Below are 18,036 nucleotides of genomic sequence, written 5' to 3' on the forward strand. Positions count from 1 at the left end.
ACGCCATGCTAAGTGTCCTCATCCCATGCTAAGTGTCCTCACGCCATGCTAAGTGTCCTCACCCCATGCTAAGTGTCCTCATCCCATGCTAAGTGTCCTCATCCCATGCTAAGTGTCCTCACGCCATGCTAAGTGTCCTCATCCCATGCTAAGTGTCCTCACGCCATGCTAAGTGTCCTCATCCCATGCTAAGTGTCCTCACGCCATGATAAGTGTCCTCACGCCATGCTAAGTGTCCTCATCCCATGCTAAATGTCCTCATCCCATGCTAAGTGTCCTCACGCCATGCTAAGTGTCCTCATGCCATGCTAGGTGTCCTCATCCCATGCTAAGTGTCCTCACCCCATGCTAAGTGTCCTCATCCCATGCTAAGTGTTCTCACCCCATGATAAGTGTCCTCACGTCATGCTAAGTGTCCTCACGCCATGCTAAGTGTCCTCACGCCATGCTAAGTGTCCTCATCCCATGCTAAGTGTCCTCATCCCATGCTAAGTGTCCTCACACCATGCTAAGTGTCTTCATCCCATGCTAAGTGTCCTCACGCCATGCTAAGTGTCCTCATCCGATGCTAAGTGTCCTCACGCCATGCTAAGTGCCCTCATCCCATGCTAAGTGTCCTCATCCCATGCTAAGTGTCCTCACGCCATGCTAAGTGTCCTCACTCCATGCTAAGTGTCCTCATCCCATGCTAAGTGTCCTCACGCCATGCTAAGTGTCCTCATGCCATGCTAAGTGTCCTCATCCCATGCTAAGTGTCCTCACGCCATGCTAAGTGTCCTCATCCCATGCTAAGTGTCCTCACGCCATGCTAAGTGTCCTCACCCCATGCTAAGTGTCCTCACGCCATGCTAAGTGCCCTCATCCCATGCTAAGTGTCCTCACGCCATGCTAAGTGTCCTCACGCCATGCTAAGTGTCCTCATCCCATGCTAAGTTTCCTCACGCCATGATAAGTGTCCTCATCCCATACTAAGTGTCCTCACGCCATGATAAGTGTCCTCACGCCATGCTAAGTGTCCTCATCCCATGCTAAGTGTCCTCATCCCATGCTAAGTGTCCTCACGCCATGCTAAGTGTCCTCATGCCATGCTAAGTGTCCTCATCCCATGCTAAGTGTCCTCACGCCATGCTAAGTGTCCTCATCCCATGCTAAGTGTCCTCATCCCATGCTAAGTGTCCTCATCCAATGCTAAGTGTCCTCACGCCATGATAAGTGTCCTCACGCCATGCTAAGTGTCTTCATCCCATGCTAAGTGACCTCATCCCATGCTAAGTGTACTCATCCCATGTTAAGTGTCCTCATTCCATGCTAAGTGTCCTCACGCCATGCTAAGTGTCCTCACCCCATGCTTAGTGTCCTCACGCCATGCTAAGTGTCCTCATCCCATGCTAAGTGTCCTCACGCCATGCTAAGTGTCCTCACGCCATGCTAAGTGTCCTCACCCCATGCTAAGTGTCCTCACGCCATGCTAAGTGTCCTCATCCCATGCTAAGTGTCCTCATCCCATGCTAAGTGTCCTCACGCCATGCTAAGTGTCCTCACCCCATGCTAAGTGTCCTCACGCCATGCTAAGTGTCCTCATCCCATGCTAAGTGTCCTCACGCCATGCTAAGTGTCCTCATCCCATGCTAAGTGTCCTCACCCCATGCTAAGTGTCCTCACGCCATGATAAGTGTCCTCACGCCATGCTAAGTGTCCTCATCCCATGCTAAGTGTCCTCATCCCATGCTAAGTGTCCTCATGCCATGCTAAGTGTCCTCATGCCATGCTAAGTGTCCTCATCCCATGCTAAGTGTCCTCACCCCATGCTAAGTGTCCTCACGCCATGCTAAGTGTCCTCATCCCATGCTAAGTGTCCTCATCCCATGCTAAGTGTGCTCACCCCATGCTAAGTGTCCTCACGCCATGCTAAGTGTCCTCATTCCATGCTAAGTGTCCTCACGCCATGCTAAGTGTCCTCACGCCATGCTAAGTGTCCTCATCCCATGCTAAGTGTCCTTATGCCATGCTAAGTTTCCTCATCCCATGCTAAGTTTCCTCACGCCATGCTAAGTGCCCTCATCCCATGCTAAGTGTCCTCACGCCATGCTAAGTGTCCTCACGCCATGCTAAGTGCCCTCATCCCATGCTAAGTGTCCTCATCCCATGCTAAGTGTCCTCACGCCATGCTAAGTGTCCTCACCCCATGCTAAGGTTCCTCATGCCATGCTAAGTGTCCTCACGCCATGCTAAGGGTCCTCATCCCATGCTAAGTGCCCTCACGCCATGCTAAGTGTCCTCACGCCATGCTAAGTGTCCTCACGCCATGCTAAGTGCCCTCATCCCATGCTAAGTGTCCTCACGCCATGCTAAGTGTCCTCACGCCATGCTAAGTGCCCTCATCCCATGCTAAGTGTCCTCACGCCATGCTAAGTGTCCTCATCCCATGCTAAGTGTCCTCACGCCATGCTAAGTGTCCTCATCCCATGCTAAGTGTCCTCACGCCATGCTAAGTGTCCTCACCCCATGCTAAGTGTCCTCATCCCATGCTAAGTGTCCTCACGCCATGCTAAGTGCCCTCATTCCATGCTAAGTGTCCTCATCCCATGCTAAGTTTCCTCACGCCATGATAAGTGTCCTCATCCCATGCTAAGTGTCCTCAGGCCATGATAAGTGTCCTCACGCCATGCTAAGTGTCCTCATCCCATGCTAAGTGTCCTCATCCCATGCTAAGTGTCCTCACGCCATGCTAAGTGTCCTCATGCCATGCTAAGTGTCCTCATCCCATGCTAAGTGTCCTCACGCCATGCTAAGTGTCCTCATCCCATGCTAAGTGTCCTCATCCCATGCTAAGTGTCCTCACGCCATGATAAGTGTCCTCACGCCATGCTAAGTGTCTTCATCCCATGCTAAGTGACCTCATCCCATGCTAAGTGTACTCATCCCATGTTAAGTGTCCTCATTCCATGCTAAGTGTCCTCACGCCATGCTAAGTGTCCTCACCCCATGCTAAGTGTCCTCACGTCATGCTAAGTGTCCTCATCCCATGCTAAGTGTCCTCACGCCATGCTAAGTGTCCTCACGCCATGCTAAGTGTCCTCACCCCATGCTAAGTGTCCTCACGCCATGCTAAGTGTCCTCACCCCATGCTAAGTGTCCTCACGCCATGCTAAGTGTCCTCATCCCATGCTAAGTGTCCTCACCCCATGCTAAGTGTCCTCACGCCATGATAAGTGTCCTCACGCCATGCTAAGTGTCCTCATCCCATGCTAAGTGTCCTCATCCCATGCTAAGTGTCCTCACGCCATGCTAAGTGTCCTCTTGCCATGCTAAGTGTCGTCATCCCATGCTAAGTGTCCTCACCCCATGCTAAGTGTCCTCACGCCATGCTAAGTGTCCTCATCCCATGCTAAGTGTCCTCATCCCATGCTAAGTGTGCTCACCCCATGCTAAGTGTCCTCACGCCATGCTAAGTGTCCTCATCCCATGCTAAGTGTCCTCACGCCATGCTAAGTGTCCTCATCCCATGCTTAATGTCCTCACGCCATGCTAAGTGTCCTCACGCCATGCTAAGTGTCCTCACGCCATGCTAAGGGTCCTCATCCCATGCTAAGTGTCCTCACGCCATGCTAAGTGTCCTCACCCCATGCTAAGTGTCCTCACGCCATGCTAAGTGTCCTCACGCCATGCTAAGGGTCCTCATCCCATGCTAAGTGTCCTCACGCCATGCTAAGTGTCCTCACGCCATGCTAAGTGTCCTCACGCCATGCTAAGTGTCCTCACGCCATGCTAAGTGTCCTCACCCCATGCTAAGTGTCCTCACGCCATGCTAAGTGTCCTCACGCCATGCTAAGTGTCCTCATCCCATGCTAAGTGTCCTCACCCCATGCTAAGTGTCCTCACGCCATGCTAAGTGTCCTCATCCCATGCTAAGTGTCCTCATCCCATGCTAAGTGTCCTCACACCATGCTAAGTGTCCTCATGCCATGCTAAGTGTCCTCATCCCATGCTAAGTGTCCTCACCCCATGCTAAGTGTCCTCACGCCATGCTAAGTGTCCTCACCCCATGCTAAGTGTCCTCACGCCATGCTAAGTGTCCTCATCCCATGCTAAGTGTCCTCACGCCATGCTAAGTGTCCTCACGCCATGCTAAGTGTCCTCACGCCATGCTAAGTGTCCTCATCCCATGCTAAGTGTCCTCACGCCATGCTAAGTGTCCTCATCCCATGCTAAGTGTCCTCATCCCATGCTAAGTGTCCTCACCCCATGCTAAGTGTCCTCATCCCATGCTAAGTGTCCTCATCCCATGCTAAGTGTCCTCACGCCATGCTAAGTGTCCTCATCCCATGCTAAGTGTCCTCATCCCATGCTAAGTGTCCTCACGCCATGCTAAGTGTCCTCACCCCATGCTAAGTGTCCTCATCTCATGCTAAGTGCCCTCATCCCATGCTAAGTGTCCTCACGCCATGCTAAGTGTCCTCATCCCATGCTAAGTGTCCTCACGCCATGCTAAGTGTCCTCATCCCATGCTAAGTGTCCTCACGCCATGCTAAGTGTCCTCACGCCATGCTAAGTGTCCTCACACCATGCTAAGTGCCCTCATCCCATGCTAAGTGTCCTCACGCCATGCTAAGTGTCCTCACGCCATGCTAAGTGCCCTCATCCCATGCTAAGTGTCCTCACGCCATGCTAAGTGTCCTCATCCCATGCTAAGTGTCCTCACGCCATGCTAAGTGTCCTCACGCCATGCTAAGTGTCCTCATCCCATGCTAAGTGTCCTCACGCCATGCTAAGTGTCCTCAGCCCATGCTAAGTGTCCTCACGCCATGCTAAGTGTCCTCACCCCATGCTAAGTGTCCTCATGCCATGCTAAGTGTCCTCATCCCATGCTAAGTGTCCTCATCCCATGCTAAGTGTCCTCACGCCATGCTAAGTGCCCTCACGCCATGCTAAGTGCCCTCATCCCATGCTAAGTGTCCTCACGCCATGCTAAGTGTCCTCATCCCATGCTAAGTGTCCTCACGCCATGCTAAGTGTCCTCATCCCATGCTAAGTGTCCTCATCCCATGCTAAGTGTCCTCACGCCATGCTAAGTGTCCTCATCCCATGCTAAGTGTCCTCACGCCATACTAAGTGTCCTCACGCCATGCTAAGTGTCCTCATCCCATGCTAAGTGTCCTCACGCCATGCTAAGTGTCCTCATCCCATGCTAAATGTCCTCATCCCATGCTAAGTGTCCTCACGCCATGCTAAGTGTCCTCATGCCATGCTAGGTGTCCTCATCCCATGCTAAGTGTCCTCACCCCATGCTAAGTGTCCTCACGCCATGCTAAGTGCCCTCATCCCATGCTAAGTGTTCTCACCCCATGCTAAGTGTCCTCACGCCATGCTAAGTGTCCTCATCCCATGCTAAGTGTCCTCACGCCATGCTAAGTGTCCTCACCCCATGCTAAGTGTCCTCATCCCATGCTAAGTGTCCTCACGCCATGCTAAGTGTCCTCACGCCATGCTAAGTGTCCTCACGCCATGCTAAGTGTCCTCATCCCATGCTAAGTGTCCTCATCCCATGCTAAGTGTCCTCACGCCATGCTAAGTGCCCTCATCCCATGCTAAGTGTCCTCATCCCATGCTAAGTGTCCTCATCCCATGCTAAGTGTCCTCACGCCATGCTAAGTGTCCTCACGCCATGCTAAGTGTCCTCACGCCATGCTAAGTGTCCTCATCCCATGCTAAGTGTCCTCACGCCATGCTAAGTGTCCTCATCCCATGCTAAGTGTCCTCACGCCATGCTAAGTGTCCTTACCCCATGCTAAGTGTCCTCATCCCATGCTAAGTGTCCTCACGCCATGCTAAGTGCCCTCACCCCATGCTAAGTGTCCTCACGCCATGCTAAGTGTCCTCACGCCATGCTAAGTGTCCTCATCCCATGCTAAGTTTCCTCACGCCATGATAAGTGTCCTCATCCCATGCTAAGTGTCCTCACGCCATGCTAAGTGCCCTCATCCCATGCTAAGTGTCCTCACGCCATGCTAAGTGTCCTCACGCCATGCTAAGTGTCCTCACGCCATGCTAAGTGTCCTCATCCCATGCTAAGTGTCCTCACGCCATGCTAAGTGTCCTCATCCCATGCTAAGTGTCCTCATCCCATGCTAAGTGTCCTCATCCAATGCTAAGTGTCCTCACGCTATGATAAGTGTCCTCACGCCATGCTAAGTGTCTTCATCCCATGCTAAGTGACCTCATCCCATGCTAAGTGTACTCATCCCATGTTAAGTGTCCTCACGCCATGCTAAGTGTCCTCATGCCATGCTAAGTGTCCTCATCCCATGCTAAGTGTCCTCACCCCATGCTCAGTGTCCTCACGCCATGCTAAGTGTCCACACGCCATGCTAAGTGTCCTCATCCCATGCTAAGTGTCCTCACGCCATGCTAAGTGTCCTCATCCCATGCTAAGTGTCCTCACGCCATGCTAAGTGTCCTCACCCCATGCTAAGTGTCCTCACGCCATGCTAAGTGTCCTCACCCCATGCTAAGTGTCCTCACGCCATGCTAAGTGTCCTCATCCCATGCTAAGTGTCCTCATCCCATGCTAAGTGTCCTCACCCCATGCTAAGTGTCCTCACGCCATGCTAAGTGTCCTCATGCCATGCTAAGTGTCCTCATCCCATGCTAAGTGTCCTCACCCCATGCTAAGTGTCCTCACGCCATGCTAAGTGTCCTCATGCCATGCTAAGTGTCCTCACGCCATGCTAAGTGTCCTCACGCCATGCTATTTGTACTCACCAAATGTTTGGTATCATCTCATGGTTGGATTCCACACCACGTGGTTGTTCTTTTCAACCCTTGCATCGCGTTCTCACCCCATGGTTGGTGTCTTAACCCCATGCTGTGACCTCTTACCCCATGCTTGGCTTTCTCCCCCCCTGGATGATGTTGTCACTCCTTGCTTTGAACTCTCACCCCATGCCTGGCTTCCTCACCCCATAGTCAGTGTCTTCAGTCCATGCTTTGAACTCTCACCCCATGCTTGGCTTCCTCACCCCACAGCCAGTGTCTTCACCCCATGCTTTGAACTTTCTCCACATGCTTGGCTTCCTCACCCCAAAATCATTGTCTTCACTTCATGCTTTGAGCTCTCAGCCCATGCTTGGCTTCCTCGTCCCTTGGTTGGTGTCTTCACCCAATGCTTGGAGCTCCCACCCTATGCTCGGCCTCCTCACCCATTGGTTGGTGTTTTCACCCACGCTTTGAGCTCTCACCCCATGCTTGGCTTCCTCACCCCACAGCCAGTGTCTTCACCCCATGCGTTGAACTCTCACCCCATGCTTAGCTTCCTCACCCCATAATTAGTGGCTTCACCCTATGTTTGGAGCATCCACCCCATGCTTGGCTTCCTCGCCCCATATTCAGTGTCTTCACTCCATGCTTTGAGCTCTCAGCCCATGCTTGGCTTCCTCGTCCCTTGGTTTGTGTCTTCACCCAATGCTTGGAGCTCCCACCCTATACTCGGCCTCCTCACCCATTGGTTGGTGTTTTCACCCCATGCTTTGAGCTCTGACCCCATGCTTGGCTTCCTCACCCCACAGCCAGTGTCTTCACCCCATGCTTTGAACTCTCACCCCATGCTTAGCTTCCTCACCCCATAATTAGTGGCTTCACCCTATGTTTGGAGCATCCACCCCATGCTTGGCTTCCTCGCCCCATATTCAGTGTCATCACTTCATGCTTTGAGCTCTCAGCCCATGCTTGGCTTCCTCGTCCCTTGGTTGGTGTCTTCTCCCAAAGCTTGGAGCTCCCACCCTATGCTCGGCCTCCTCACCCATTGGTTGGTGTTTTCACCCAATGCTTTGAAGTCTCACCCCATGCTTCGCTTCCTCACCCGTTGGTTGGTGTCTTCACCCCATGCATGATGCTTTCAAACCATTGCTGATGTCTTAGCCCGTCCCTTGAACTCAACCCCTTAGTCAGTGTCTACACCCCATGCCTTGAGGTCTCACCCCATGTTTGGCTTCTCCACCCCTTGGTTGGTGTATTCACCCTATGCCTTGTGCTCACACCCCATGCTTGGCTTACTTACCCCTTGGACTGTGTCTTAGCCCCACTCTTTGAGCTTTCTCCCCATGCTTTGCTTCCTCATCCCTGGGTCAGTGTCTTCACCCCATGCTTTGAGGTCTCACCCCATGTTTGGCTTCCTCACCCCTTGGTTGGTATCTTCACCCCATGCTTTAAACTCTCATTGCATGCCTGGCTTCCTCACCACATGGTCAGCGTCTTCACCCCATGCTTTGAGGTCTCACTCCATGCATGGCATTTTCACACCTTTGTTGGTGCCTTCACCCTTTGCCTTGAGCTCTCAGCCCATGCTTGGCTTCCTCACCCCTGGGTCAGTGTATTCGCCCCATGCCTTGAGCTCTCAGCCCATGCTTGGCTTCCTCACCCCTTGGTTGGTCTCTTAGCCCCATCCTTTGCACTCTCACCCCATGCTTGGCTTCCTCACCCCTGGATCAGTGTATTCGCCCCATGCCTTGAGCTCTCACCCTATGCTTGGCTTCCCCACCCCTTGGTCAGTGTCTACACCCCATGCCTTGAGGCCTCACCCCATGTTTGGCTTCTCCACCGCTTGGTTGGTGTATTCACCCTATGCCTTGTGCTCACACCCCATGCTTGGCCTCCTCACACCTTGGTTGGTGTCTTCATCCTATGGCTTGTGGTCTCACCCCATGCTTGGCCTCCTCACACCTTGGCCTGTGTCTTAGCCCCATTCTTTGAGCTGTCTCCCCATGCTTTGCTTCCTCATCCCTGGGTCAGTGTCTTCACCCCATGCCTTGAGGTCTCACCCCATGTTTGGCTTACTCACCCCTTGGTTGGTCTCTTAGCCCCATCCTTTGCACTCTCACCCCATGCTTGGCTTCCTCACCCCTGGGTCAGTGTATTCGCCCCATGCCCTGAGCTCTTAGCCCATGCTTGGCCTCCTCACCCCATTGGTTGGTGTCTTCACCCTATGCCTTGAGGTCTCAGCCCATGCTTGGCCTCCTCACCCCATTGGTTGGTGTATTCGCCCCATGCCTTGAGCTGTCACCCCATGCTTGGCTTCCTCACCCCTGGGTCAGTGTATTCGCCCCATGCCCTGAGCTCTTAGCCCATGCTTGGCCTCCTCACCCCATGCCTTGAGGTCTCAGCCCATGCTTGGCTTCCTCACCCCTTGTTTGGTGTTTTAGCCCCATCCTTTGAGCTCTCTCTCCATGCTTTGTGTTCCCAACTTATGTCTGGAGTTTGCATACTATGATAGGTATTATTGCCTCACGCTGCTCCTCGTCTCCCAGTCAAAGTTGGTCAGTTTCTGCGGCTGGTGGCAGTCATGCTAATATGCCCACCTCGTTGCAGCTGTTTCACGGCATTTGGTGAAATGGCCATTTCACTGCTTTTTTCATTGGTCTTGTTGAGGGGTAAGGCATTATATAGTTGTTATTTTTTTATGATAGAGGGGGGCGGGAGGGTCTGGCTCTATGGGCATAGAGGGTTTGCCCCCATAAATAAATGCAGCAAAAAATGTGCTGAATCGGCCACCGCGACACATAACTCCTTCGCTGTGGGTGCGGCCTGTGTGTTTGGTGGACGGAAGGAAGGGCCCTTATGACGTGTGGGTGGTCTATCTGTGAACGGGCTGAGGGAGGACATGTAACCAGTGATGCCTTGTCTTGTTCCCCTGAAGTCCAGGAGTGTGGACCATCACGGCCATGTACTCGTCCGCCCCGGATTCCAACTCGTCAGCACAGTTCGAGGTGAAAAAATACGGTACGTCCTGGTTGTGGAGTCCAGAGACATTGGACGTGCTGTTATGACATGTTTTTTAAAGGGATGGTTTTAAGGGATTTCTAAAACAACCATTTAGGTATGAGGTTTTTCAGATTCAAATCAAATTAAATATACAATGTTTAAGCTGCAGCCATACAAGTTGATACAATGCCCTACAAATACCCTATTATACATGATGATAAAGGAATGAATAAAACACTAAACATAAAATGTTCAAATCATAATTCCGTCCAAATTAGCAGTTCAGTATTATACAAACAATACAATCAATGCCATTGTTCTTTTACAGATGTTCCTAGTCTTGGTAATAATTCCTCACCTACTGCTATATCCGGCATCTGCAATAAATGCATGAGGGGAACCCGGCACTCTCTAAAAACTTTGAATATATTAGAATTGGCAACAATGCTTTCTTCCTTATATTCAAGTATTTTGGGCAAAATAAGACAAAATGCATCACCGTTCCATTACTCAAAGGGCAAAATGGAGAGAAAACAATAACATGTTTTAGTTTCTTCCACAAGTCCTGGTGATGACCCACTGGCAACAGAGTTAACATAAAATGTGTCAAATAAAATCTACCCTTCGGCCTCAGTTGCCAATTTAAATAACCTTCTCTCAGGCCATAGGCAGTGAGTGTAAAGTGCAATGTACTGACCCTTTTGGTCAGTTCTCTCTCCTTTGAGCCCGGCATATTTTAAGGCTGGAAAATATCATTTTCCTATCCTTCCCTAGAAGAGACAAGGGATTAGTCTATCTTATTTCATAATTTAGAGCTGCAAGATTTGTTTTGTATGTAGTGAATCCCTGGTACTGGATGCTCTTTTGTTAAAACATTTGGCTAGTCAATTTTGAAGATGAATTCGTCCAGGCAGAATGCCACATTGCTAAGGATGCAGTCTTGAATTCACCGGCTATATATCCAGCGCAAGAGGTAAACGAGCAGATATGGCACCCAAGACCCTCCTTACCAATCATGCGATTATTTGACTGCGGGAAACATGGGGGGGAGGAGATCTGGTAATAGAGGGGTGTTTGGTTTATCAAATTAAAGGAAAGAGGAAAATTCGTGGGCGGCCTGGCCACCTATTCCAGGAATTCACTCGTCTGCAAGATCACTGGAGAAGAGAGACACTTTGACACGCCAATCCAACTGCTCGAATTAGTGCCTAAGCATGGTACGTCTTTGTACATTCTAAATATGAACAAGGCATTTATTTATTTATTTTGAAGCTTATATAGCGCGCCAAGCCCACAGGCATCTGGGCGCTTTCTTACACAAGATGTATGTTTCAGTTACAGTTGTTACACAGAGTATATGTACAAGACAGACATAATGCATGATATTAACAGTTCATTGTGAACTGCAAAAACCGGTGCCGACGACGGTAGACATAGAAGACTTTTCAGAAAAATGTGCTCTCTAGTTTGGAGCGTATATCGGCGGGTCTTCAAATCCCAACATCTCTACACACTGGAGCACAATCACCTTGGGTTTAACCGTTTACAGGCCTATCAAAGTTTCTATTGGCTGATAGCCATGAACATTGTAGCTTGCCACCAGAATGTTTGACTTAGCAGCATTTACTGGACTGCCACGCAATCACGCCGCAATACCTAGTATTTGCTTCGTATTACTACGCTGCTAACATTTACTTTAAGCGTAACAACTTGTGACACTATCTGCCATTCTGCGTTAACGCACCGCGCCGCCTGTCTCCTTCTCCAAGTATCCCTACCTCACTGTGTACGCATCTGCTAACATACCGCTATACCTCGCTATTGTCAAGTAGCATCTAGCTCACTGTGTACTGTTCACGTGTACTGTGTACTGTGTATCCTGCCTATTCCTGTGCAACTAACTCTCAACTGCGCCGAGGCATCTGCATTTAGCATTTGCACTAAGTCTGCATTGGCACTTAGCCAACTGCTATGCCCCAACTGTTGCCATATGCCCTGTCTCGAACTCAGCACCAAGTTCACTGCTGTAACCTCTCACCTCTGCCCATCACTGTACGCCCTCATGACCATTAAGTATCTATGCGCAGACCCACTAGTCTCACCCTATAGTACTCTGAAGCTAGGTGCTGCCCCACTGTATTTTTAGCCAAATTTGTTATTTTCGAATCTAGGTGTTGCCCCATTGTATTTTTAGCCAAATGTGTTATTTAAAATCTAGGTGTTGCCCCACTGTATTTTTAGCCAAATGTGTTATTTTCGAATCTAGGTGTTGCCCCATTGCTTTTTAGCTTAGAATATCGTACTCTGACTCTAGAAGTTGCCCCGCTGCACCCTAACATGACTGCATCACTCGGTATCTAGCTACTGCCCTACAGGCCTACCCCCCTTCCTAGCTCAAACTAGCTACCTGCTAGTCATAGCTCTGGTTGCTCCTCCAACTAGCGCTACAACTCTAGCCTCCAGCACTACGCACCCTTGTAGCCAGACCATGACCTCCTGGTTCGCCTTTATCATGTTCCCTTTCTGCGCCATGTAGGAAAACATACCCTACAGCAGTAACAGCTACATAGCCTACAAGAACGGCCTAGCCAAACTTGGATGTCCAAGACACCACCCCATCCCTTGTCCCACACCCTTCCTACCATCCTTCTCCCACACCCTTCCTACCATCCTTGTCCCCCTTCCCACCCACTCACCACCAGCCTTATATACATGCTCCGTAAACTCAGGCGTCCCAGCCAACGCCAACACAACCCACAGCCATCTTAGACCTAACGCTAAGCCCAACCACACCAATCTGAACACTAAACATCGCGCCCTATCCAAGCCTCTTGGCCCAACCCCCTCATCCTTCACTGCTAACCTCCTAGCCCGTAACAACAGACTAGGCACCAGGCTCCCCACTACAACAAGTAAGCCTATCGCCAAACCTAATACCAAAACCAACAAGAAGCACAATGTGCCTAATAAGCCCACACCTAATAAGCCCATACCTAATAAGCCCATACCCAATAAGCCCATACCTAATAAGCCCATACCTAATAAGCCCATACCTCCCCCACTAAAAGGAGCCCAACTCAATGTTAGATCCCTGGCCGCCCACCCTACAGAAATCGCCGACATTCTTAACCATGATCTCGATTTCATAGCCCTAACAGAAACCTGGCTTCATGAAGCGTCCGGACCACACTTATCGCTGGCCATCCCGGACAAATACTCTATCCTCAGAGCCAATAGACCCATCATAGATCATAGATCATCAATAGATCATCTCCAAATCTTCCTTAGACTTCAGATTAGCTTCCTCAATGTCACTCACATCCTGTGAGACACTCACAGCCAAGTTGCAAACTTCCCCCACAAGCACTTCCACCTTCTACCTCATATATAGACCCTCAGACCCGCCTGGGTTCTTTGAAGAAGACCTCACATCTCTCATTGCCGAAAACTCTAAACCCGCAGCACAAATTATTATCCTCGGGGACTTTAACCTTGGTTACCAGGACCCGAACGACACACCATGCTGCATCCCTAGCTAACGTCCTAACAGAACATGACTTTGCACAACTTAATGTCCACCCCACCCACCAAAAGGGCAGAATCCTTGACTGGGTAGCGACTTACAACTGCAACACAACCTGTAAGGACCCCCAACCTCTGGCATGGACAGATCATCACCTGATCCCACTTGAGGTCAACATCAGTCATGCACTACCTAAAAAGTGCCCCCCGGCACCAGCCTGTCCCACCAGGAATAAATACAACATTACTGCCGAAGTCCTACTAGCCTTGGTCCTTCCTACCCTCAACGCTCTCCCAGCCATCACTGATTTAAACCTACTGATCGACACCTTCAATGACTCCATGGCTAAGACGATGGATACCATTGCCCCCCTGAAACTACATAAAATTTAAACCAAAAGCTCATCTGAACTCATGCTACACCCCCGAACTTAAATTACTCAGAAAAAAGAAAGCCAAAGCACAACTCACATGGAAAACCAACCCCTCCGCGGAAAACAAATCAAATCTTACAAATATATCCTCTTTACACAAAAGCGAGATAATTTGCTCCAAAAGAGATGCCTACAACATCAGGATTGATCAGGTAGGGTCCTCCACTAAGGAACTATTTAAAATTCTAAAAGAACTAGAAAACCCCAATTCACCACCAGACACCTGCTTGAAAGACAAACCCTGGTGCACCAGCATCCAAAACGCCCTTAACAACAAAATTATTGGACTCCAAACCAAAATTGAGGACAAACGTCAACAACTCTCCAAAAACAAGGTCACCAACCCTGGCCTACCCACGCCCAACAATACTAGATCGGGGTTCACATTCAATAAAGTTACTACGGTCGAAGTTCAAAAAATCATCCCCTCCTTAAAACCATTGAATTGCAAAGGGGACAGATGTCCTGCCCAGATCATAAAAGACGCAGCTAGAGAGCTTTCCCCCTTCATCATCAAACTTATCAACCTATCTTTCACCAATAACTCAGTCCCCAGTAACCTAAAACAATCATGGGTTCTCCCACTCTTGAAAAAACAATCCCTAGACCCAGCCATACCCACCAACTACAGACCTATTACCACAGTCCCATTCTTATTAAAAATCCTGGACAGAGTCGCATACATCCGAATTCAGGAATACCTGGAATCCAACCAATTGCTAGGAATACGTCAATCTGGCTTCAGACCTCAACATGGAACAGAAACTGCCCTTGTTGATCTCAAAAGTCAGATTGACGAAATTAAAGACAAAGGCAATGCCGCAATTCTACTCCTCCTAGACCTCTCTGCGGCCTTCGACTTGGTCGACCACAAAATTCTTTGCAGCCACCTAGCCACCGCAGCTCACTTCTCCTCCTCTGCCATCACATGGATACAATCCTTTCTGGCAAACAGAACCATGCAGGATTTTTCAACAACAGCTGCAGCTGACCCCATCCCCATTTCATGCGGGCTCCCACAAGGCTCCTGTGTATCCCCCACTTTCTATAACATATTTATAAAGCCCCTATTTGACCAATTGGACCGTCTGGGTGTCGCCTACATGAACTACGCAGACGACACCCAGATACTCCTCACCATCACAGGCAACTACCAAGCAGACGTCACCCGGATCAACGAAATATTCTCCATCATTCAGGCATGCATGGCCTCTCATGGCCTCTGCCTTAATGATGAGAAGACAGAGCTCCTCATTATTGGCTCCTCCAGCAACCTATCTCAACTTAATCCTAATTACAACATCATTATCGATGGTCACACCATCCCTATTGCCAAAAACGTGAAAACACTTGGCTTCTACCTTGATGCCAACACGAACCTCGCCAAACAAACCAACATGATCGCCTCAGCCTCGGCCTGCACCGGCAAGCTCATCAGGGCCGGCAGACCCTTCCTATCATCCAATAGCTGCCTCTTGCCAGAGCCCTCATTCAATCCAAACTGGACTACTGCAACAGCCTATACCTAGGTGCTAACTAGTCCATAATTAACAAATTACAGGTACTTCAAAAAAACGCACTGCGTGTAGCCCTCAACATTCCCAGACAAGAACATATCTCCACTGCTAGGAAATCCTGCAAATGGCTCTCCATACGCCAGAAAATTGATCTGAAAACCATCTGCCTCACGTACAAGTCCCTTAATCACCTAGCCCCACCATATCTAACTAACAAATTCACCATGAAACCAGCCACCAGAACCACGAGATCCTCCAACACTCTATGCTTGTCAGTGCCTAAATCACAGTACTTGCCTCCCAACTCTGGAACACCCTACCACTCAACATCAAAACTATCGAGTCCTTCCAGATCTTTAGGAAGCATGTTATCAGCTGGCAACCTGAACAAAGAGTAGCACCACTAACACCTGGCTACACTCCCCTCTGCCTGATAAACTGCTGTATGTGATGCTAAAGTACCACCCAGATATACGTGTACACCTACTGCTTAACTATGTCTGTAACTCCTGTAAATTGATGTATATTGAAATTGTATATTGCAAACTGTATATTGTTTAAACATATAACTGTAAATTGTATATATCATAATTATGTAACCGTCTGCTTTAAGCGCCCTTCTACCTCTGTGTTTGGAGCGCTATACAAATAAATAAAACAAACAAACAAACTATAATGGGGCGGCTTTCCATAAAGTCTGCATATGTGTAGTAATTGCAGCGCTTTAGGCGTGCAAGAATTACCGCATCATCGGCGTAGCTGAACAGAGAAATTCAATTTCCTTTTGCCCTAGGCATGTGGTTAAGCCTATCGATTTAGTATCAAGGGCATTTGTACGAAGGTTAAGTAAGAGGGGAGCTATACGCAGCCTTGGGGGACTCCTCTTGTAACCTTAAATGGTGTGGTACGTTCACAATTTAAACCATTTCGTAGCAATGTCATGGAATAATTCATGTATTGACTGAAGGTGCGATGGCATGTGTAGATTGTGAAGCACTTCCAATAGGAAAGTTTCCCATACCACATCGAACGCCGAGGCGAGGACCATACAGGCTAAATCTATTGGTGTCTTATATAGAAAGTAGTAGACGGCGACTATTAGATGTACATTTCAGACCTGTTCTTTAGTTCCAATACCTGCTCTCAAACCACCCTGGGAGTTCTGCAGATTCATTAAGGCTAACATTTTATACATAACCGCTGCTGCTGAGTCAGTTACGCCCCTCCCACCTACCTCCATCAGCTATCATTTCCCTGTGGCTCGTCGGTCAACCCTTCCCCCATCATGTTCCGATAAACGACGCACAGCAAACTAACCCTGGTCAGTTACACTGCACACATGTCAGCCCTCATTTTTTTAATACTGCATATTCAGTGTATCTAACCCAAATTCTGATACGTCATTATAGCCAGAAACATTAAACATGTAAATACTCGCCTCTCCCACTCCAATGGGACTTGCGATTGCTGTACGCTATACGACCTCATGACAAGTATTGCAGTATTTTCAGAGGAAATACCTCCAAACTTGTTTACCATTACAGCGACTCAGTTTGGTGGTAAACCTGCCAAAATTACTAGCGAAGAGGTGGCAGTGTTAAGTTCTATAGTACTCCATTGGGGTTTGCCATATTTGTGTTGGCGGTAATTCCACCCTCAGTAAATCCTCCATTTTTCTATAGGAGGAGTGTTATCACCCCACCACCCGTCAAAGAAGTGTACCAAAAAAGTAGGGGAACTGTGACTCTGGCGGGTTGGAAGAGAAGGAAGGAAAGGAGCAACGTGCAACACATTTTTCAAGCATTGCAGCCATACTGCAATTGAGCCAATGGGGTTGGAATAGGTTTCAGTTTAGCTGTAACTGATATCCGGCGGTAAAGTGGAGGAGTGTGGTGCTTTAACTTCACAAAGAGCAGTTGCGGAATGGTGAATATGGTTGCAAAAGGTAGTGGAGCTGTTAACAGTAAAAAATAAAAGTAGTGGAACATCTTCCCGCTTACTTCGACCACTGGCCACCACCCACAGGATGTGTATGGCAGCGTGGTAAAAGCGGTGCTATATCCAGTGTTGCCACCTTTCTCTGCTCCACCGTGCTCGTAATGAGAGCCACTGTCTCTACTAGAGCGTATTAATATAGCTGCCCCTCCTCACATATACTCGGACAGTAGCTTGGCATATTTTAATTGTAATATTAAGATATATTGCCCTTGGATAGAATAACAATGTAACTGGACCTGCCCCCGCCCACACATGCTAGTATGGCCTTTGGAGCAGTACATTATTCTGTTGTGAAATATTTATGGAAATCTCTCTTCCCAAAAATTCAGTAAAATGCTTGAAACATTTACATTGTGGGTTCAACCCCTGAAGTACTAAATGTAGGACGCGTAAAATGTGACAACAGCGCAGCGGATAAACGCAGCTCTGGTCAAGTCTGTGTCTGAGGCGGGGGTAAAGTATACGGAAAATGTCTGATCAAGTTACCAAAGTGCCTTGAAGCCTTGGGGCAGATATCGCTGTATAAGCAGAGACAATTGTTATCATTTCTTTTTGGGTTTATTAAAACCTATACAAAACAGAAGTTTACAGAAGAGAGTATATAGAGAATCATTACAGAAAAAGAAAATAAGAATAAACTGTTAGTATAGAACCCAGTAATTATAATAACAATTAAGCGCTTAATACCGGAGACCATTTTCGAAGTGCGAGACCGGGATCCGAACCTGTGTTGCTATGCCTTGCATCCTACCACCTCCACGCGTTGGATCCTCTCCTGGAATATAGCTGGTGCAAGAGATAAACTAGCA

The 18,036-nt window shown here is 48.9% G+C and overlaps 1 protein-coding gene across 1 annotated transcript in view; it reads left to right on the forward strand.

Annotated features, from left to right (window-relative positions):
* LOC138521816 (complement C4-B-like) overlaps nucleotides 1-18,036 on the forward strand; it is a 528,615-nt gene that overhangs the window by 110,017 nt on the left and 400,562 nt on the right. The window contains exon 6 of the mRNA XM_069634932.1: nucleotides 9,692-9,774. Coding sequence (XP_069491033.1) covers nucleotides 9,692-9,774 — 83 coding nt within the window. The remainder of the gene's footprint in view (nucleotides 1-9,691; nucleotides 9,775-18,036) is intronic.

The sequence above is a fragment of the Ambystoma mexicanum genome, chromosome 13 (assembly GCF_040938575.1).
Source record: "Ambystoma mexicanum isolate Mex_15411 chromosome 13, UKY_AmexF1_1, whole genome shotgun sequence".
NCBI lineage: Eukaryota > Metazoa > Chordata > Amphibia > Caudata > Ambystomatidae > Ambystoma > Ambystoma mexicanum.